The sequence below is a fragment of the Pyxicephalus adspersus genome, chromosome 8 (genome assembly GCF_032062135.1).
Source record: "Pyxicephalus adspersus chromosome 8, UCB_Pads_2.0, whole genome shotgun sequence".
Classification (NCBI taxonomy): Eukaryota; Metazoa; Chordata; class Amphibia; order Anura; family Pyxicephalidae; genus Pyxicephalus; species Pyxicephalus adspersus.
In genome coordinates this window covers 45,882,843-45,905,830 of record NC_092865.1, presented here as the reverse complement: position 1 = coordinate 45,905,830, position 22,988 = coordinate 45,882,843, and the positions used below count along the sequence as shown (strand labels likewise).

Below are 22,988 nucleotides of genomic sequence, written 5' to 3'. Positions count from 1 at the left end.
TTTGCTCAAATTTTCTGAATTTGGCAGAAATAGGAAATGGTTGAAATCAAACCAAAGTCCCATCTCTAATCAGAAACCTTCCCCAACATTTATAGCTACATGGGGAACTCATGCAATGACAATGGAATGTGTATAAGCAAATGTTGATTGTCCATTTCCTGTGATGTGAGGTGTGTAAACCTGTGAAGTAACCAACTTACAACTCATTGAAATACAGATCAATAAAAACGTGGAGGGATATTGGAGTCAGAACTTGGAATTACTGAAACAAAGTTTCTGAAGACACAATGAGCTTTTGAGCAGGAATCATGATCATGGAGGAATAAGAAGAATCCTGGCTGATCATAGTGTATGGAGAGGCTAAACATGGTGTATGGAGAACTGTAGGAGAATCTTATCAATCAGCTGGATGGTGATGGGCATAAAAGTAGAGGTTCTACAAAAAGCCATGGAAGAAAAATCCCATCTGTTGGATAGAATATTGAGATTATTGTCCAGAAGTAGATTATGGTGTATGGCAGATAAAGAACATGGTGGTTGGATGAAGAATATGGATAGATGACATGAATATGGTGAATGTATGCAGAACATGGTGTATGAATGACATAAACATGGTGGATGGATGAAGAAAATTTGGATACATGACATTACCATGGTCTATGCATCACGTAACCATAATGGGCCTGATTTATTAAAGCTCTCCAAGACTGGAGAGGACCTACTTTCATCAGTGAAGCTGGGTGATCTAGCAAACCTGGAATGGATCTGGTCCAAATAATAAATAGCAAATTTCTTTAAAGAAATCCAATCCAGGTTTGATGGATCACCCAGTTTCACTGATAAAATGTATTCTCCCCAGCCTTGGAGGGCTTTAATAAATCATGCCCAATGGCTGGCATGAACATGGTGGATAGATGACATCTAGAAAATAATAGGCAGCTGTGACATTAGGCAAAACATTGACCAAAAGGACAAATTGAAAACAATGGTGGAAGCATTAGGGTTTTGGAGCTCATTAAAAACCACAAGGAATCCTGGTTAAGGAAATCCAACCTTTTCTATACTAAGACAGGACAGGTGTTAACCTTCTGAATTAAAAGTTTGAAGGTTCAAACTTTTAAATTGCAGGCACATTGCAAGATGTGCAATCTCCCAGCATTTCCAGTTCTGTGGCAAAGAGATTGGATTTGTTGGTATTATACATTTTATGTATCTTTAGCATGTGATGGCAGGGTCTCATTAAGCAAGATTCATGATAGGAATGCAAACTAAACAGACCTTGTAATAGAGGAATGGTACCTGAAGTGATTACTGGCGCCATGTACAACTCAGAAACAGAACACAAAGTCACCAACGCTGCAAAATATTGCATTCTTACTTTTATTAAAAAAGCACTTTCACAAGACCCTACCATATGATTCTTCTGTATTTGCAGCTGTGCTGGATTTAGTTGGTATGGGGAATAAAGCTACATAACCTCCCTGTGTCTCATGTTTAGATCAATGTGAATAAATAATTTTTTAATACAAAGACTGACCACCAGAGAGAGTGTCAGTTTAACACAGATGAACACCGAGCTGATAAAACACAAATTCTATAAATTATCCTATGGTATACAAAATGTTCAATAAGTTCAGCTGTTCAACCTCCCACAAAAAAACAAACAAAAAATAAACAATATTAACTAAAAAAAAACGAAATTTTAAGTGCATGGAAATATGGACTGGGCAAAATAACACTGCATTTACAAAGCTGTTAGTGAGATGTCTGCAGCTATCAGGTCTGTGCACCTGTGGTGCCCATTAAAAGTCTCCCACCATCTCAGTGCTGAGTTTCTGGGTCTGTACACCTGTGGTGCCCAATATGAGGGCTCTTACCATCTTAGTGCTAAGTTTCCGGGTCTATACACCTGTGGTGCCCATTATGGGGTCTCCCATTATCTCAGTGCTGAATTTCTTGGTCTGCACACTTGTGGTGCCCATTATGAGGGCTTTCACCATCCTGTTGCTGAGTTTCTGGGTCTGCACACCTGGGGTGCCCAATATGAGGGCTCTTACCATCTTAGTGCTAAGTTTCCGGGTCTATACACCTGTGGTGCCCATTATAATGGGTTTGCACCATTATTGTGCTGAGTTTCCTGATCTGTACAGCTGCTGTGCCCAATACGAGGGGCGCCAACCATACCTGTGCTGAGTTACCAGGTCTCTACACCTGCTGTGCCCAATATGAGGGGCTCCAACCATACCTGTGCTGAGTTACTTGGTCTGTACACCTGTAAGTGGAGGAGCTGAATAACTCAATGGTGGGCAGGGACACCCAAAACTCCCTGGTGGACAGAAGCAAAGTATTAGAGGTTGGGGTGAACCTTTAAATACCAAATTAGTCCAGATAGGCCTATTAGAAAACAATGTTGTTTTTATTCCTAAGTAAGGAAAATATGTCAATTCATGGATCTGTTTGTATCCAAATGCAATTTATGTCCACATGGAATATATTTTGTGATTTAGTAACATGCCTGGGACACATCTGGAGATTTGAAGAACCTTTATCAGTGTCAAATGACTAAGTTAATAAATCTGCACTTCTCTTGGGAAAGCAGGAAATGTTGGAGACCACAGATAACCTGCAGACACATGTGACTCTGGAACCAGAGTGGAGCGTCCTCATTCCCCCCACTGACCCCGGACCCCTTACCGGCGTTAACCAGCGTGGTTTACCACCCAGGGTTGGTGGGAGGACTTGGCAGGAGAGGCTCACGACAAACAGAGATGTGCAAATATTTTCATACACCTCGTGCTTTGCTCTCATTTGACCTGTGGTTGTGATGCCACCTGTAAGGAGAACCATTTACCATTCTGTCTTTGGACAGTTCCAGTAAGGGACAGGTGGAAGTTTTTTCTTCTGAGCCAGAGATACGTTAATTTAAAATGTCCCCCAATAATTCAACCCAATATTGCAAGTTCCCAAAATGTTAATGTTAAATCAGTGTCATTTTCCGTGTTAGTTTAGTTTGGATTACCAAAAGAATTCTTGGAAGCAAAAGTGGCTTCAAAGGCAGCTTCTGCATTATATCAACATCTGATGATGATAATCTGATGATCACCTCATTAGGCTCCCAGAGGCTAGCCAAACCTCTGAAATATTTTTCATCATTTTCTACTCTGTAATACAACATTTTTGGAGCCTGGTTCAGATTTCTGATGACTTTGTGAATTTTGGAGAATCCTTTAATTTTTTCTTTTGGTTTCGGGAAACACAACTGATCAGACATTGTTCTCTGATGGTAGGCAAAGAGTTTATTCTAAGTGCACATTGGGGATTACAGGTCAGGGGTGTGAAACTTCAGCCTCTGAGGAATCTGACCACGTTTTTGGTATTGCACTGTTTGAACTGGTGGCCGGAGTTCCTGTGCAGCTCCTGGCACATGGCACCTTGTTAAGCTTTGCCAGCTGCTATGCCACCTGTACAGCTGCATTGGTTATTATAGGAACCAGAGTTTGAACATTATTTGATGGCAGCTGGTGGTACTAAATATGTAATGTCTTACCAAAAGATGAGGTTCAGGGGTGTGAGGAGGCAGTAGTCACCCCAAAACCTCACCACCAGTCTGAACATAAACGTAAACAGCAGTACATTAAATCAAGAATGGTTTACAAAAAGAGTTGGAAAATGTTTTTACTAAAACTAGGTCTGCATTTGGCCGTCAAGGACTGGAGTTGGACAGGCCCATTGTAGACAAGTACGTAGTGTTGTTTGAACAACCCTTGAACAATGTTCAGGTGATCAGAAGGTAATTTTTTTAGGTTTGGCCAAAGTTTATCCATAAAACTAAATTTGGAATCACTTATTTTTACACAGCAGGCAGTGGTTCCGGCCTCTGAAGTCCAATATACTGGTTGACTCCACTCATTCAGCACCATATGAGTGTTCGCATTCGGTGGTGGTGTCAGTAGTGGTCCTGGCTCCCGATGTCTCCTAGCCAATAAAAAACACGCACTACCATGAATATTACTATGAATATTCCCAACACCTATTACAAGCCAGGAAGCGACTTCAAATGAAAGGCGAAACGTCGCGGGCACTACAGAGCAATGAAGGTAAATGTGACTACTATTAGACAATATTGATTTTAAGGGGAACATAACCCTTACCCGTAAAAATTTGGATCAGGCAGGTCCTTTATTGTAGAAGGGACAGACAATGTCCCATCTGCAATATAATAACCTTGCCTGCCTGATCACACTCGGAAAAACCTCTTTGCCTGTCATCAGAGAACAATAAAGTTTGACCTGAAAAACAGTTCAGAATGGTTTGGGAAGATTCTGGCAGCCTGAATGATGGGGCCAAAAATGGCCTGAGCTACATCCACCTAAAACATGACCTGGCTATTCTCGATCATGCCTACCCTGACCTTGGCACATCCAACTACTCTTCTGCCTTTCTCACTTGTACTGCACATTGGTTCTACCCAGTAAGCAGTCACCAGCCCAAGTGTGTATGAGTGGTCATGACCTGGGCACCCCCTCCTAAAGTCCATAACCCCTTGCAGGGTGCGCTGGTAAAGCCGGAGGCTGGTGTGTTGCCATTTGCACCCCGTACAGGTCCCTGCAAGGCAGCTGGTGACACAGAGGGTCTACCACCCCACCTGTTATTACCATAACACACCTTTGGGGTATTGCAAAAATCTTTATTGCTGTCTGTGGCTGCCCAGTGAAGTCTGTGCAAAATAATTGCCCCGAGTATTGGGTCAATATCTGCTTTTAGGGGGACCATCTCCTGAAATATAAATACCCTTACCCCCTTCTTACTGTATGTAGGTTAAAATCACACTTGTAAAGGAGAGGGAGGATTACACCAAGTTACCCCGTCCTGGGTTGGGATAAAAAAGTCAAATAGAATACAGAACTTTTGAAATCCCCCAAAATGATGCTCATCCCCCCTCCCCCCGATGTAAACCTTCCTATGCAGCAGCAGGGGGATTAGGGTAAGCACAACTGTACCTTTCACCTATACAGGTACACTTTTCACCAACATTCAGCAGATGATTTTTGGAGAGAGAGGGCCCCAGACACTGATTCCTCTTTAAATTAGTTCCTGTTAATAATACGGATTGTATGAGTTTGCATTTCTCTGTTTAATGAACACGTGTTATTAATCTGCCCACACGTTATATAACACATAACATTCCTCCATCTCCATTTTCTGATCCAGCTCCACAATTCCTAATCTGATACTGAATATTATGCTAATTGCTGCACCGCCGGTAATTGATTCCAGCGTATCACTGACGGTGACGCATTAAAACCGCCGACGCTTTCCCACATCTGGTTTTACCCTGGCAGGTCACATGAGCGGAGGAAAAAAGAAAATTCTAAAAATATGTTTTTTCCTTTTCCTGTTCCTCCTACATCTGCCGGGTTTATCTGTCCGTCCCCAATTTCCAGAAGGAATGCCAGAATCACCTGTTATGGAGAAGATTTCACAATTCCCCTCAGGAAATGAGACGCTGACCTGCCGCTGACTAACTCTGTAACCCTTGCCTGCCCATATGGGACAACTCACCCGCTGCCTTCAGGGGCTGATCTGTGGCAGTCATATATAAACTGCTATGTCTACTCATAAAATTTTTGATGTCCCTGAGTGATGGCTAAGCAAGAATGGCCCTGTGTCTTTGGAGAGGAAAGTAGGACGCTAGGTCTACTCCAAGGCCCAAACACTCATGAATAAGCCCAATTATGACTGGTTCTCTTTAGTAAGGCTAAAGGGCTAAAAGCAAAGAAAGTCCCAAGCTACACAATCATATATAAATGATAGATTCTTGTTGGTTTATGCCATCAATCTGTGGAGAGGCTAGTGATGGTTGTCATTATTTCTTGCTGCATACTAGAGGGCAGCAGAGCAGCTGAAAAGTCAATGTATAAGAAAACTACATGTCCCATGATTCCTTGCATTGAGAGATGGACATGGTCACACTTGCAGTACAGGGTCCAGGGACCCAACAGCACAATAGGGTGGCAACAAATGGAGACATGGTGCATGAATTGTAGCTGCAGGGATTAAGGGTATAGAGATTTCTGCAAAGGACAGAAGGGATTTATGGGGACACTGAAAGGAGGAAGGGATCCCTGACATATTTTTGATTTTAGTGACCCTTTAAATCTTCCATAAGAAGAACCTTTTGTTACATTTTATGTTTTTTATATACATTGATTTTTGTTTTGTGTTTTATTTTTCATTGGTCGATGCAGCTGGTGTTGTTTATATGAGAATATATGGGCTCAGCGATTGGCCAGCACCCAGCGCACCTCGAGCAGTGCGGGCGAACAAACAGTGCCAGGTCACCGGGAGTCCTGCCAGAGCCGAGACAGAACACAGAGGCAATGAAAACCATGTTTATAAAAAAATGAACTATTTAGAGAATTTTTAAAAATGCCACCCGAAACCCAAATATGACACAGAGACACTTTATTTACTAACAACTCCTAAACTCAGTGACCGGTCAGCTTTTGTCCGCCTTCATCTGATTGGCTGCACATGAACTCAATGCTGTGATTGGTGCTATGTGTGGATGATGTCTGGTATCTGCACCCGATGCCCCTCCGGATCCCTCTGTATTCCTGTAATTTGTCACATTTAGGTCTGTATTACCACTCACAGAGATCACATGACCACCCCCTGGCAATGTCCACATCTGCTTTACTCTCCAGCAGGACAGCACTATATTTATTTAGGCATCATCCAGGGTCACAATTTTATTTTCTGATCTTCAGATCAGCACCTGCGGCCACAAAATCATCTCTCATAAACCAACTCTGAGATTCAGACTAGTAATACCGCCTAGGCTTAAATGATGTCATCACTCTGCTGCAGGCAAGATGAAGCATTTCTTCAGTCTCCTCTACCCTTAGTGATCACATTGCAACATTGCAACTTTGTATCAAGTCCAGGGGCTGATCTGTGTCAGAGATTTGTGGAGGAGGGGAGGGGGGAGGACTCTGACCAATGGAGCCTACAATCTAAGAGGTGGGGGGAGGGGACAATACAATGATGGCTAGCCAGTGATGGGGGTGGATTTGGAGGCAAATGGGTAGGTGAGTATAAAGGGGCGCAATTTATGGCCTTGTTTTTTATGTATTTTGGGTAAAAATATTGGGAAGGGGCGGGTTCCAGAGAATGGGGGCAGTTCTAGAGAAATTGTCAGTGTGAAAATCTAGCATGTATACAGAGGTTCCCGAAGTCCTAGAGGATCAATGAACAACCAAGCAGGGATGGTCTCTGTACTTTCCTATGGAGGGCACATTGCATTTGAGTTCTTCGGGCCACAGCAGTAGAGTAGAGATTTGGGGTATCTGGGATTATATATATATTGGAGGGGGCATTGTTGTGTTCCTATAGGGGTGGGGGCCCTCATAACGTGGCCCTGGGCAGCCACAAGCAGACCCCCCCCCCTTCCCCCCTATATGCTGCTTTGCTTTTCCCTCACTTTCTGAAAAGGAAATATTAGATTTTGGTGGACAGAACCTTGAACATGAAGCTCCGAGTCAGCTTTTCCTTCCTGAGCACACAAGCGATTAGTTACAAACGTGGTGAATGGTGGCATTGATTTGCCCTGAGTGCCCCCAGTCTCTCTGCCATGTGAATGTTTGTAGAGTCTGAGGCTGGCACAAGGGGTGAGGGGGAGGCCATCGGTGAAAGGCCCAGTTTTGGGGTAACACTAAAGGTGTGACAACGCCATCGCCAGGTAAAACCGCAGCTGAGCATTCAATAAACAAGGTGCTGATGTTCTGTTTATTGGAGCTGACACAGAGGTCCGGGGGGTGCTGAACCCAGCGGGTCAACGAGGGCATCCTGCACCCCACTAATAAAAAATGTCAGAATCCATTGTAACAAATGGTAGACCTTACTTTGTACAGCACTGCAGAAGATGATGGAGCTATATCATTATAAAATAATTAAACACGTGGAATGTTGTCCCTGGTATATCGCATTTTCCATGGGGTATTTGTAGGCCTGTGCCTGGGGCAGCAGAGTGCAGTGGCAACCTGGCACAGCTGGCACACCATACAAGCAAGGAATTAGACCTTATGACTGGCCCCAGAGGAAGTGGGGTAACTGTGGTTGGTGACAACAATGGGTGAATTAGCCCAGGACAGCGAAGGACAAAGGAGGGAAGATTTGGAGGATTTGAGAAGAGCAACAGGGCCCCCCTAGCTGACCACTTACATGGCCTTCAGCTTTGGTCACAGCCACACTTCTGGGGGAGCCTATACATAAAGGAGTGCCAGGGGTGGCAGGACTCTCACAGCACAAAACATTTACATTCCCTATTGATAAACAGCCAGACCCTAAAGGAGCAGAAAGTCCCCAATCCAAATAATGGACACTTCCAGACTTACAGTCACTCAGCTGGGTCTGGAGTTCTGCCTTAGGAATTGCACAAGCAGCGATGTTGCATTTCTATAATGCGTCCCCCCGTAGCGCTCCTGGCTGCTCTCCAGTCCTCCTTCATGGAACATTTGTACAGTAAATTCTTGTTTCTCAGGAGTGGAAGAATTTCCCCGACCAGCTTGGCTTTCATGTGGTTCCTCTGAGCTCATTTCCATGTTGACAACAAACACGAAAAACAGAGCTGGCCAATGTGGAGGGAGGAGGAGGCCAAATGCAACGGATGGGAGATGGCGCTGCGATTACACAACACTGCCGGATCACTGCCAACAATTGCGATGAATGCGCGTTCAATTATTTGTATATGGGAAGGTGAACAGCAGTCACAATGTATCTTGAATTCTGTAATGGACGGCTGTAAGTTCAGATCAGGCTTGCAGTATCAGACATAAGACAAGCCAAGTAGGGCAGTTCCTTTTTATTACTTTTTTTGGTTCATTGAAACTGCTTGAAAAACAATTTGCAAACACCGGTAGAAGCATCTTGCAATTCAAGTCTAAGGTTGTTGCAAGGGTGGCAGAGCACCGAAGCAACGACTGCACAGCAACACTGCCGCCTCCAACCGCCTGTCAGAATAAATCCTATTTATACTCACCTGTCCTTGTTCCATAGCAGGGCGCCATCACCTTCTACCTTCTTCTCTCCCTCGTTGTGATATTTCACCATCTTGATTGGCCGGGCTAGGATGCCATAATGCAGGAAGGAGTTCATTCAGTGCCGGCAGTCACATGCTGAGCTGCGCATATGCATTGTGATATCTCAAGCGAGTAATCAGGTGGGTAAGAATGCTTATTGAAGAAGGGACATCGCCTGCCCCCTTGTGCCCAATGCCCTGCCTGATCCCAGGCGTAAGTCGCATTTTACGTGTAATGAACAGACACATGTGGTCCATCGGGAGGAGCTTGGTTGTCCATGATGTTGGATCTTCAGTCTTGTTCCTTTGAGTTCTGTTGCCGTTTTTTTATTTATATTAATAAACAGGATTTATATAGCGCCAACATATTACGCAGCGCTGTACATAAGATAGGGGAAGCAAATGACAGCCAGTTACAGACACTGACACAGGCGGAGAAGAGGACCCTGCCCCAAAGAGCTTACAATCTAAGTTTCAGGTCAATATGCACCTGGGTTTGGAGGTTTCATTCACTTTCATTCACGTCGGGTCATTTTACACCAATATTGGCTCCATAAGGCTGATTTGTTTAGCAAATTCAGGTCGTTCACCTTCCAGGGTGAATGATCATGTTTAGTGAATGTTTGTAAAGATTACCTAATTACATGCAAGGAAACTTAAGAAACAGGATTTTTGCTTGCATGTATTAGGATAATTGAAGTTTTATATTATTTTATATAAATAATATAAAGGTTTTATATTATTACTAAGCCAAGTGAAATATCTCTTGCACAGGGATAATTTACTTTGCTATATGAACAACCAATATTCCTTTAGTGAATCACCCCCTCTGCTTCATCAACCACTTAGGCTTCGTACACATATCAGATGATGCTCTTCCGATTATCCTTCAAGGATGAGAATCTGACGTGTATACAGCGGCTGTCTGACTGCAAAGCAAGTGAAGGGGAGAGCACAGGAGGGTACTGCTCGCTCATTCTCCCGTCTCCCCATAGAGCAGAATGGGGCTGTATGTACAACGGTCCTTCATGCATCTTTCAGTCTTATGTTGTTGGAAAGGATTGTGAGGATACTGCAGCTCGTCTACAATGGAGCATGGGGCAGTGAGCCTGGGTGTAGTCTGTGACCGATTTTAGGAATTCTGCTTCAATTTCAGATTTTTGGTAAAATTTAATGTAGTCACTGGGTTGAATCTTGTTATTTAATTCTATGTAGGGGTGATACACAAGCTATTGTTCTGGGGAACACCATGGGTGGGGGCAAAAACAATGCCAAACTTAGAAAATAATAAAAACAACAATCTCTATCAACGTGGCTGCTATCAGTCTATTATTTTATCAGAAGGGATTTCTTTATCTATTTCCTTAAATTAGTTGTTCCTTATTTTCGGTGGCAAACATCTTTATGGAGAAATCTTTAGAGAAAACCCAAATCTCATCACTGGAGAGCAGTCTGAACATGTCTATAGATAATTCACCTGACCAGGACTACACCTATCTGTACCCGGTGGTGCTAGAAAGTCAACAAAACCACCAACAGGCCCAGTGGCCTAATGGATAAGGCATCAGCCTCCGGAGCTGGGGATTGTGGGTTCAAGTCCCATCTGGGTCGGAAAGTTTTAATTAGTAAATAAACAGGTGATTTTAAAAATCTGCTCCTGTTTCCTACCCTCTTAGGAAGGACCATGGTGCTCTGTTGGTATTCTGGGTTTAGTGCCTCATTGGCCGTCATGCATAACTCCCCCCTGTATTCGGGAATTTATCCCAGCCACAGGGCATGGTGAGAATGTATACCAAACACTTGGTCATCTCCCTGCTCCAAAAGCCCAATACGTGGTGCCAGTGCTGCCCCTAATCTGCTAACACGTCTAAGAAGACACTGAGGCACAGGGAGATGTAATGTGTGCAGTTGGATGAGGATCTCTTCATTAAAAGGCCTATTGTTGGCAATACCCCCCAATGCTGAGCAGATCGATAGGTATCCCAGACAGCATTTTATATCCCAATATAGACAGACTGAGCCCTACTGAGGGGCCCCCACTGCAACGCATTTCACCCTATACAGGCTGAGAAACGAGCTGTGAACCTATAAGGCACCTGTTATTTGGTCTTTTTTTTGGCAAGATGTGGAGTGGCCTCTTGCAGGGGGCTCTCATCTCAATCCCATCTCACCGATGAGAGTAGCCCGCTGGCCAAAAATCAATGTTCCCATTGGACTGTGAGATGGCAAGGAGAGCACGGAATAGTTTAGGAGTCCATTCACACTTATGCACTGCGGGAACACCATGCATTTCCATGTCTTGCATAAGGCACATCTGCACCTCAGTGCACAACAAAATTTGCACCTGGTGTGTTCAGGTGTAGTGCGGGGCCACCCAGAATGAGAGCAGAGCATTGTACAAGCACAGCACTGCACATGTGTGAATGGGCCCTTGGGCTCCAGATTTCTCTAAACCAAGAACTTGGAGCCGGTGTTCAGGGTGAGGGGAAGGGAGGGGCTCTACAGATAAATCCTGATTGTAGATGCACACATGACCATCTGGCCAGAATGGAAATCCCCCCCAACTTTATGCAGTGACCCCGTTTTGTTTTCACCTCCTATAAACCCTAAAAGCTCTTTGTGATATACACAGCGGTGAATTGTTTGCAGGGTGACAGCCAGAGAAGTGAAGCAGAACCGCGACCTTCTCTAGAAATGCTAAACAGACATTTTCTTTAATTTCTTCCATCTGACACTTCCCATCCAGCACCCCCCTCCATCCTGATATGTTTGTTGAAGAAATAAATGGGATATAAACAGAGGTCTGTTAGGTTCTGTGGTGACCTTGAGGAACCAGAATGGGTGCCAGCAGCCCATGGCTCGCCGTCAAATCCTCCGCTGGGTGATTTGGATGTCTGAAGCGCAGGCTGAGGCAGTGGGCAGATTTCCTCGGTGTGGGAAAGGGGGGTCTTACCGAGCTCATTGCCGCACACAGAGCCGCAGTCACTATTCCTGAAGGACCATCTGATATGCTTCTGGCTATTGATTGTCCTCCCACCTTCCCAGACCCAGAGATATTTATGAATAGCTCTGTAGGTGGGTGTTTGGGCCTGGACCCAGACCTCAATGAAGGGTGAGCGGGCCTTAACTTTAACCCTTTGTTGAATCTCTCACATTTAATTCACTCCCTACATTCACAACCTAAAGGACAACCTTTCACAAGGTATTATCAATACTTCTGCCATTCTTCCTATTTATCTATAGATATGCAAATGCTACCTCTAGTGGTCAGCTGTATATTGATGAATGCAATCAGCATTCCTGCTTAATGACCAACTCCCAAATTGCTGGAAGTGTTCTAAAAATAAAAGAAGCAACTGCAATGCTCAGCTTCTTTGCAGGGGATTCATTATTTCATTCAGTGCTGAGGGTCCTCATCTGGGTTGGATGACTCCGACCTTCCTCCAGGCCCAAATTAAGGATGTCAAGAACACCCTCTGGGTTCATCATAACCATTCCCCGGGCTCACAGGGCCTTGCTGCAGTCAGTGGCTTGTACCAGGGCTGTTGGGAGGAGTAAACAGTACACAGCTACCCAGTACACCAGGGATGTTTTCAGTTAGCTGTGTACAGCACCCTGCTGGCCCCTCCAACCAACCATATATTTAATAGGAACAGAAAGATTTTTTTTTATAATACTCTTGGTAATGAAGGGGGAATCTGGGAAATTAAATAGAAGCAGAATAAATTCCATCTTTATGTAGTAGGGCAGAAATTCTCTTTCCGATGACACAGCCATACAAGCATTCTCCGACAGACAACGATATAATTACAGGAATGTAAAGATAACCAGGATCTGATCTCCCGCCAGACATATGGAGTCCACCAGAGACTTTCAATTATCACTGCAGTCAGCAGCCAATAGCGTGCAGGCGATAGGCTGGCATGGGATCAGAGGTTGATGTAAAGATTTTAATTCTACATTCGGGATAAACACGGTGATTGCACAATACTGCGCCGCAACATTTCCAGAAGATGCTGCATTGTGCAACAGAAATGCGCAGAGAACGCCTTCCAGGAGACACGCCAAATGCTAATTACAGCCGTTACATAACATTCAGGGTGAGAGCAGCACTGTGCCCCCCACCACCATAAACCACCCCAGTACAGGCCACTCATTACCTATTGTGTAAAGAGGACCTGTCCTGACAATCCATGGCCAATAATGACACTTTTATGGATTCACAGGAAGCATCAGATTGGCCTAGATTGGTCTAGAGTTTGGAAACTTGGAAACTGATATAAAGGAAAAACTAATTAATATTAGATGCTATTTACACCCCCTCTCTCTATCCCCCTCCCCCATTTCTCTCCCCCCTTCGCTCTATTCCTCCCCACTCTTTTTTCTTCAATTTTATCTTTCTGTCCTCCCACTTTCCTTCTCTCTCCCCATCACTCTAATCCCCTCTCATTTTTCTTCCCACCCCATTTATTCTCACTCTCACTTCCTCTCCCCGTCACCATTTCTCTTCTCCCTCTCTCCCTCCATTCTTCCCCTTTATCTCTCTCCCCTCTCCTCTCTCTAATTTCCCAGCATTCTTCATTTGCATCTCACAGATGACAACAATATACATGGAATGTGATTTCTGTATTAGCGTTGTCACCCTGTCATGCAGCCACAACTTGCTCTTTCCCTTCTCTTTCTCCCTCTTTCTCTCTTTCTTTATCTTAGGATGACACCACTAGAAACAGAGTTGATTTCTTTGATAGCGTTGTCACCCCACCATGAACACTTCCGATAAGGGACCATTGGAACCCCATGTCACACAGTAGAGCTGCTTGCGGTATTCCAGGCAGTGACCTCCATCCACAGCCATTGCCACTCTGAGCCTGGACTGGGATTGATCACATGACTGGCATACAGGGTACAAAAAAGGTGACCACTGTAATGATTTATGCCACAATCCAATGTTATATATGAGGGGCTCAGTATGAGCACACAGATAGTGGTAACAGATATTTGTAATCACAGACATCAGAATTTGCATGATTATGTCACCTTTGGCATGGTGACACTAGATGATGTCTGAATAAAATGGTTCCATCCTTCAGGGGAGAAAAGCAGATGAAGGCATTGACATTGTACAGTAATCTCTGGAGATGATATAATATATTAAATGACAGGTCCTCTTTACCAGCCTTTGGACCTGACATTATCATACTGAAACTTCCATGACAATATACTGGCTTTGCATCCAGCGCGCCTATGAGGTCTCACCTGACAGGTGCACTTTTCCTCCCTCGGTCCTGTTGGGATATTTATTTGGCCATAGAAGCTCTCTGTGATCTGTGCGGAGGAGAATTTCTCTTTATTTCCCCCTCAGAGATCTGCAGCCAATTAGGGCCCATGTGCTGGTCACACTTCAGGCTGTGGTTTGTGTTTTCCTGCTGGGGGGGCAATGTTTGGATGAGGGGGTGACTATGATGGAGGGGAGGAAGGTGACACAGGGAGTGGAGGAGGGACCGGCCCAATAAATATTCTGGATCCAGAGATCTTCACAACTTTTCAGCACAGCCTCAGAGCACAAGGAGCCTGGTGAGTAACCTGGGGCCACTTACCTGAAACCTGCACCCTTCTAATTAATATAAATTGGGGGAAATGTTATCATTAGGTGTTAGATATCTCTTGGGTCGGCTGTTTTGTTAATAATCCTCTTCTTCTTCATAGCTCTGCATGGTGACTGTGTTTTACTGTTCCCTGCAACACCTAGTTTAGCCTGACACTACTTATACCCCTGTGCTTGTTCAGCACAGATGCTGATTGCAACGTCTGACTTAGCAGTTGTTATCAGCCTGCCATTTGGCTTTCTTTCAGCTATCAGGTAAACCACCCAATGGCCATCTAAAGGTCACATGACACTGCTTGTAATTGTAATGCAGTGGCTTAACGTTGTCATCCTGCAACAGGAAGTGCTGTCAGTGGCTGAAAACCTGCAATTTAAAAACATTTGATTACATAAAAGTTGCTGACGGGGACTGGCCCGGGTTCATCTAATAAAGAGCACAATTATTTTTTTTAGGTCCCCCTAGTTACTACAGGGTCAGCGCTGAGCTTTCCACCTCAGTACCTCTTCTTCACCACAAGAGGTCCTCAGTCTTCCAGGTCCACATTACCTGGAAGACTGAGTGCATACTGTGAGTGCAGGGTGTCATTGCCCCGCCCCCTGATGCCTTTCTGGTGCAGAGAAGCTCTGACATCATCACACCGCTCCACCCAAAACCATAGGAACAACCTGCAATGTTAGTTGTTAAGTGCAATGTAACTGATTAGGGAAAAATTAAACCGGCCCCCGGGGCCACAAGGTGATAGGAGCGTCATTTCAGGGGCCACCAGAAAGCCTAGAGTTGGGCTTTAACATTTTTAACCTCATCACACTTTGATTTTAGTTTGCTTCAGCAAACATGTTTTTGCAGGTGCTGCAGATGTCTTAGATCAAAATTCATTCCTCAAATTTTCTTCCTAATTTATTTTCCCCTTTTTGTTCACCCACCTCCCCCCCCTCTCTTGTCCCCCAATGCCCTTTCTGGGCAGGGTCCGTATATACCTCTCGTCAGAACCGCCCAGCCCAGATGTTGGTTATAACAGAGAGCTTGCTGTGTTTGATTCTAGACGAGTTCTGCATCTCCTCAGACGAAGTCGACTTTTCTTTAGGAACTGGACAGAGAGCAGCAGCATGAAGACCCTGGGCGTCCTCCTGTTCCTGGCACTGGCCGCTGTGGTCACCCTGGCTTACGGTACCTAAAATTGATGACAATGTACTTTAATGGCAAGGTGGCTGAGGGGGCTGCTCCTCTAAATGAGGGAAAGGGGCAATATTTCCATATGGTTAGTAGACCATTAGGAAGGGGGTGTAGGGGTTATAAAGAGGTGGTGAAGAAGAATTTACATTGTTGCTAAAAATTAATTCACATTTCTATAAATACATTGTAATTTTTCAAATCCTCTTTTTTTTTCGGGGGGGGGGGGGTAGTTGACATATTGACCAACTTTATCTAATAGCCACCACACAATTTTAAGGACAATTTTAAATAACATGGACACCCAAACCAAAAGTATACAATCCAAAATATAAACCAATAATTCTTTTTATATAAAAAATGATTCCCCAGACAATTCCTCTGAAATTTACTAACAAATGGTTGAATCTCTCTACTCTTCTCTTTTCAGTTCCTATTTAAACAATGACTCAATCTGCCACCTAGTGGCCAATCGTCAAAAGTGCACAGCTGTCACAATAGGAAATGAATATGAAATAAACAAATATTATGAGCAAAATAAAAGGGAAATGATTTATAAATAGAGCCCATAATGTAGTTCCTGAAATCCACAATTTAGGAAAATGATGTTTGATTAGGTTAATAATTTAGAACAAATGTATCTAAATGATGCTATAAATGTAACAATTGCAATTGTTTACTTTTTATTATAAAAACAGCATCAATGAAAAAGGTGGTAAAATCTACAATAAAAAAAAATTAAGCTACGTACACACGTCAGTTTTTTATCGCCCGATAATTGGCCGATACCGATTATCGGGCGATAAAAAACTGACGTGTGTACAGTCGGTGTCGTCCATTGTCCGGACGACCGACCTGCCGGATCCACGGAGGATGGACGACAGCCGATCCTAATGAAAGGGAAGGGGAGAGCGCGCAGCAGGGTGCCGCTCCGTCGCTCTCCCCCTCCCCTCTCCATAGAGCATGAACGGTGCTGTATGTACAGCACCGTTCATGCATCGTGCACTCCCTTGTCGTTGGAAAGGATCGTGAAAGATCCTTTCCAACGACAAAAATTGCAAGTGTGTACGCAGCTTTAGGGAAGCTTTTCTAAAGGTGGGTGGGGGGGCTGTATAAGAAAAAGGTCTCCTTATGATATGGAGATTTCATTTCAGTTCCTCCTATGTCTCCAGGACAGGAAGTGAAGGTAAATCACATTGCTGTAAGAGGTGTCACTGAGGTCACATGACCCTAAAATGGTGGATTAAACCTGTTGCTTAACCCCTTTAATGCAATTGCTCCAAATGTAACATCAATTTTTGGTCAAATTGATTTAAATTTTGATTAAATTGAAACAAATTTGGATCAAAATGAATCAAATGTTCACCAAATCATATCAAACTTTGAGCAAATTGAATTAAATTTTGGGCAAATGTTCATTGACTTGAATTACATTTCTAAAAACTTGACTAACTCCAATGAATAATTTCTAAAAAATAATCATATCTCATATATAAACTAGTCCTCCAGAACATGCATTCCTTATTAACCCTGCCTTGGTTCTGGAAGATAATTTCATGTGACCTGTGGGTTTTATTGTGTTGATGAAGTTTATTATGTAAGGCCCTTAATGTATCTAGCTTTTGCTTCATAAGTAATATTACAATGGGCTTCATTTATAATATTTTCCCGATCAACTTTTTTGAAATTCGCTGACAGATGGTCGAATCTCTCTAGGTGTATTCTAAGCAAAGAATATGGATGAGTCCAGAGCAAACTGACAGGGAATACATTTTTAAATAGAGCCTTAAATGTTTATTGTTGGTTTTACAAATGATGTAATTTCAGGTCAAAAAAAATTATTTTATATTAGATGAATTAGTTAAGGGTGTGAAGGTTTCCATTTAGGTATGTTTTTTATTGGATTTTTTGCCATATCACTAAGAATATACAACAATAGAGCAGAAAAAGGATTAACCCTCCTCACCTCCATCCATTTTTTCCTTTATTATTATTTAATATTATTATTAATATGATTTTGTTTTATTTTAGGCATTCTATATTAATTTTATTATTGGTATGAATGTATTTGTTTTATTTTAGGCGTTTTATTTTATTCTTATTTGAAAATATTATTAGAATAATTTTATTTGTTTTTTTAGGTATTTTATATTATAGTTTATGATTCTTTTACACAAAACATAATTGTTTATTGTATATAATTCTATTTTATTTTTATATCATTTTTGTTTTTATTTGATGTCCTTGTGACTTTGTAAATCAACACATAAAGATATTCATTTCAAACACCAGCTACATGGATGATAAATGAGAATCCCTTCTGTTAAAATGCTTGGAAAAACAAAATAGCAGCCAAATCAAAGCTCACACGGGCACTGCCCTGAATCATTGTGTTGATGATTTTTCCAGAGAAAAAAGACGTTCTCTATTTGGTCTGCCGGAGAAAATAAATTGTTTTCCCTAAAATATTCAATAAAATACAGGAAAATGAATTCACTTTTATAATTTTTGAATTTTTTTAAAGATTTTTATATAAATATTTTTTGTCAAGAGAACATGTACATAAGGTGTTTTTTAAAATAAAATATAAAGATAAATAAATAAACGTATTTAAAAAAAAAAAACTATCATCAACATTTTTACTTTATTTTAAAGAGTAGATAATGCTTTTATATAAAGTAAAATGTATCATTTTTTCTTTAAATAGTTTTGCTGCAGCAGTAAAGACTAATTGGGAGCGCAAAGCCTCCTGCGATACCCAAGTCACATATCCCAGGAGGCTTCGGGCTGATCTCAGGCATGAGCAGAAGCAGCTTTTACCTGCAGAAAATAAAAGTGCTGATCTCACGTATGCACAGTGAGATCGGCATTCTATTTGTTCTATTTGTTCCCCATACAGGCTACATCACCTGATCTCACGTCCCCACAAAGCAAGATCAGGTGAAGTATGCAAAAGCAGAAGGAAGAAGATGATGGCTTCTGGAGTTCCCCCTATGCCAGGACGAAGGCAGATTCCAGGACGGTGCGGGACCAAATTGAAGCCACAAGTGGAGGGATTTGTGGCTTTTATTTTAAATAAAATTAGTACAATTTCTAGAAAAGAAAAAGGTTACCAATACAAAACAACATGAGCCATTTGCTTCTTGCAATGCAAAATACATAATGCAAAGAACAAAACTTTTGTTTCTTGGTTTATATTTTATTGTAGCTGGGAGCTTGAGACGAACACAACCATTCATCTCGGGTGAAAATCTGACATGTGTACAGTGATCAAAAAATGTCGTTCATGGATACTTTATGGCGGATCCATTAATGATGGATTAGGAACAACCACTATGCAAGTCAAGGCAGGAAGGCACAGTGGGGTGCCCATCACTCGTCCTTCCCTCCACCCCCCGCAGCTCTCCCCTCTCCATAGAACAGAATGGGCACTGAATGTACAACGTTCATGCGTTTATCTGTCATCATAAAAGAACATTTCCAGCATTAAAAATCTAAAGTGTTAATGCAGCCTAAAAAATACATTGTCAGACCAGAACTGATTTGCATTCCCCCCATACATCTAATGCTCTTAATTCAGTAAAAACAATTACACTGCAGACTGCCTATAAAAATCACTGCTTTATTTTAACCTAATCTATATAGATAAATATTGGATATAAAATGAAATAAGTATAGAATTTGTAAAGTTACAACTCATTTAACAAATCATAGTAACCAATTTTTTTTTATTCCAGATTCTCACGAAAGTCATGAATCTTATGAAAGATATGGTAAGATTGTAAGCTCATCTTGGCAGGGTCCCCCTATTTTTTATAGCAATAGAAAAATACCCCTCTAGCCACTCTCTTCGCTCCTCCAATGACCTAATAGTGACTTCCTCACTTATAACCTCATCACATGCACGGCACCATGACTTTTCTAGACTTGCCCCGACTCTCTGAAATGGTCCACCTCGTTCTTTTCACCTTGCTTCTACATTTCGCACATATAAAAGCGCTCTCAAAACCCAACGCTTCAACCTCACTTAACCATCTTCTTCTGTCTCCTAAACCCTCACTACTTCCCTCCATATACCCCCCAACCCCCCCGATTGTGTGCTACTTCCCTTATCTCTTAGATTGTAAGCCCTTTGGGGCAGGGTCCTCTCCTCCTCCTGTGTCACTGTCTGCCTGTCATTTGCAACCCCTATTTAATGTACAGTGCTGTGTAATATGTTGGCGCTATATAAATCCTGTTTATTAATAATAATATGGTACGACGACTTTTCTTACATAACCCTAAATCACCCAAATGACTGAGCATTCGTCACTCTGCTCTCTGCTACCCAGATGGGAAAATTTGGACACAATTGTTTCTTGGAGAAAGATATAAAATTTTTCGAATAAAACAGACACATGTGTAATAATAATGTGAAGTGTCTGTCCAATTCTAGCAATTTTTGGACACGGTTGGTGAGATCTCTGTTCCGAGGTCTGCACACCATCTGTGCTTCTCTGTGCCCAAATTTCCAGAGGATGGAGCAGAGTTCCAGAGTGTGAATTATAGCAGGAAGATCTCACCATAAAATTAAAAAAGTGGGAAGATATTGTAGGATGCCAATGCTGAACTAATTTTGAAGAATGCTGATTGGCTGGATATAAAGCTGACTTGTTGGCTTCAGCAGTTTTCTTCTCACACACAAACCAAGCATGCTGATCGGGGCAGCATTGTCCTCTAAAAAAATGAGCTGCATATTCAATCTGGGTTAGTGATTGAGGAGTTATTAAAGTGGACCTGTCACTGAGCAATGTAAGCTGCCATTCCTGACCTGATTTCATATAACAAAACGTGGTTGGAGTTCTGATCTTCTGTGTTTAATACTTTTTGCACCACCGACCCAGAATGGGGACAGCTCAGGTGTCCAGTCAATGAGCACTGCATACGATTCAAACCACTAAAACCTAAAGATCTGCAGTACACCCAGGCAATGAATATTCTTTAATGAGTCCAGCAAGGGCAGCTGATATGATCTCTCAGTGACAGGTCCACTTTAAATGCAAAAGATCCAAACACCAACTAGGCCAGTTGTGTATTATAGAACCAAGTCAGCAATGTCAGATTACAATGGGCTTTTTTTTTTATAAAAGCTATCCAAGGGTGGCAAGGATACACTTTCATCAGTGAAGCTGGGTGATTCAGCAAACCTAGAATGGTTCTGGTCCAGGATTTAAAACAATTGCTAGCACATAACAAACTACTTTTAAGTTCTTTGCAGGTTTGCTTTATCCATTCCAGGTTTGCTGGATCACCCGGCTTCACTTATGAAAGTGTATCCTCTCCAGGCTTGGCACAGAGATCAGGCCCATTATCTCTCAGTGACAGGTTTTCTGAGCATAGCATGCTATTGTTTTTTTTTTTTCTTGCAGAACACATTCTGATTTGATCAATAGATGCAATTAATGCAAATTAAAACAACATTTTTTCCTGTTCACAGACCCCTTTGTTAGCTCCAGAACTGCCAACACCTTCATGAGCAGCCAATACAGAAATGCAAAAATGAATGAAAGGTAAGAACTAATCCCAAACATCCTTGAATGTTCTGCCAGGTTCAGCCATTAGTAATCTCAAACAGGGATTACAATATAGAAGAGATTTCATGCCTCTCATTGGTGGATTAAAGCAAATGAAGAACGAATAAGGAGTCTGGAGTTGCTACAATCTATTTGAAAGATTTGATGGGGCAAAGAACTTTCAGTATACTGGCTGTTGCACCAGTCTCTCCCCGATTCTTTTCTCTCTACCAAAGGAAAAAAATACTTTCAGGAACGTGATTTGCTCCCTTTCCTCCCAGTGTTGGCTGCTGATTTGTGATTGGCTGCTGAGCATTCAGTATTGTCACAAATGGCAGCTGCTTATTTGTGATTGGCTGCTGAGCATTCACTATTGTCACAAGTGGTGGCTGCTGGTTTGTGATTGGCTGCTGAGCATCCAGTAATATCCCAAGTGGTGGCTTCTGATTTGTAATTGGCTGCTGAGCATCCAGAATTGTCTCAAGTGGCAGCTGCTGATTATTATGATATATATTATTATTATAAAAGAATAAAGGGTTCCTCAGCCCTGTATAAGCTTTACATTCTGTTTCTTTACTTCTGGCAATTGAAATAGAGGGGGTGGAAGGGAAGGCTGAGTTTTTGATAGGGCAAAGCATGGGTTAACTTTAGATCATTTTTGAATAGACTAAACTTTATTGGAACATACTACAACAGCTGTAGGTGCTCATTGTAACCCTGCTTAATATAACATTTTATTACAATCGCTTTGAACATAAAAAAAAAAAAAAGAATCACAAGGAGGAATGGATCTGGTCCATGATTGAAAACACTTGCCAACAAATAGAAAATGATTTTAAGAAATCCATTTCAGATTTGCTGGATCACCCAGGTTGTCACATGATAGTGTATCTTTCCAATCTTGGAGCTTTATTAAATCAGGTCAAATGTAAGAGTAAATGTAATTCATATCACCCTCATTCAACGACATATCACTCTCATTCAATGATCTCTTTTATTCTCCCTCAGAATCCGCGAACGCAACAAGAGCCCCCAGGAACGCCAGCGCGAGATCTGCGAGGACTACAAGCCCTGCGACCGCTATGCCTTGCGACACGGCTACACCACTGCCTACAGAAAGTACTTCGGGCATCGCACCGGAGGAATTTAGGGAGATCGGTCGCGATCAGCAATCCCGCACATGAAGATCTCAGAGTCTGTGGATGAGAATCCTGACTTCAGAAAGTCACAACATCTTTGTACACTTTCCTATTCCATCAAAGGGATTCAAAAAGGGGGGCAATCAGATAAAATACAAGTTAGTTTATATTAAAGGGCTGAAAACCCGGACATACAGATCTGTATGTCACAGTGCTCACATTGTATGGAGACCGATAATGTTTCATGTAACTTTGCAGCATTGTTGCATTTTAAGGCTCAGAGAGGTTTAAAGTCAAAACCAAAACAGCATCATATGTATTTTATGTCCTGATGATTCTTTTATTCCTTTTGTTTAGTCCCCATAAACCCCTCTTACCCCTTGCAGACATCTGCATATTCCTAATGTCTTTGTCTACAATTCTTGCTCCGTGTCTTCATTTG

General features: G+C 42.3%; 1 protein-coding gene, 1 long non-coding RNA gene and 1 other non-coding gene across 3 annotated transcripts; 2 read left to right on the top strand and 1 right to left on the bottom strand.

Moving 5' to 3' along the window:
- Nucleotides 1-1,364: 1,364 nt before the first annotated feature.
- LOC140336949 (uncharacterized) lies at nt 1,365-8,639 on the bottom strand. Its single transcript, XR_011921967.1, has 3 exons — nt 8,397-8,639; nt 2,090-3,975; nt 1,365-2,029 (listed from the first exon to the last, which is right to left on the bottom strand). It is a non-coding gene; the product is annotated as an uncharacterized lncRNA (long non-coding RNA).
- A 1,978-nt stretch (nt 8,640-10,617) lies between these two features.
- TRNAR-CCG (transfer RNA arginine (anticodon CCG)) lies at nt 10,618-10,690 on the top strand. The gene has a single exon. It is a non-coding gene; the product is annotated as a tRNA-Arg (tRNA).
- A 3,856-nt stretch (nt 10,691-14,546) lies between these two features.
- Nucleotides 14,547-22,988, top strand: MGP (matrix Gla protein; the record flags this gene model as incomplete). The annotated part of the gene is given in 5 exon segments (XM_072420407.1): nt 14,547-14,653; nt 15,728-15,852; nt 19,593-19,628; nt 21,332-21,404; nt 22,416-22,988. Coding segments are annotated over 4 exon segments (312 nt in total). The 5' UTR covers nt 14,547-14,653; nt 15,728-15,791.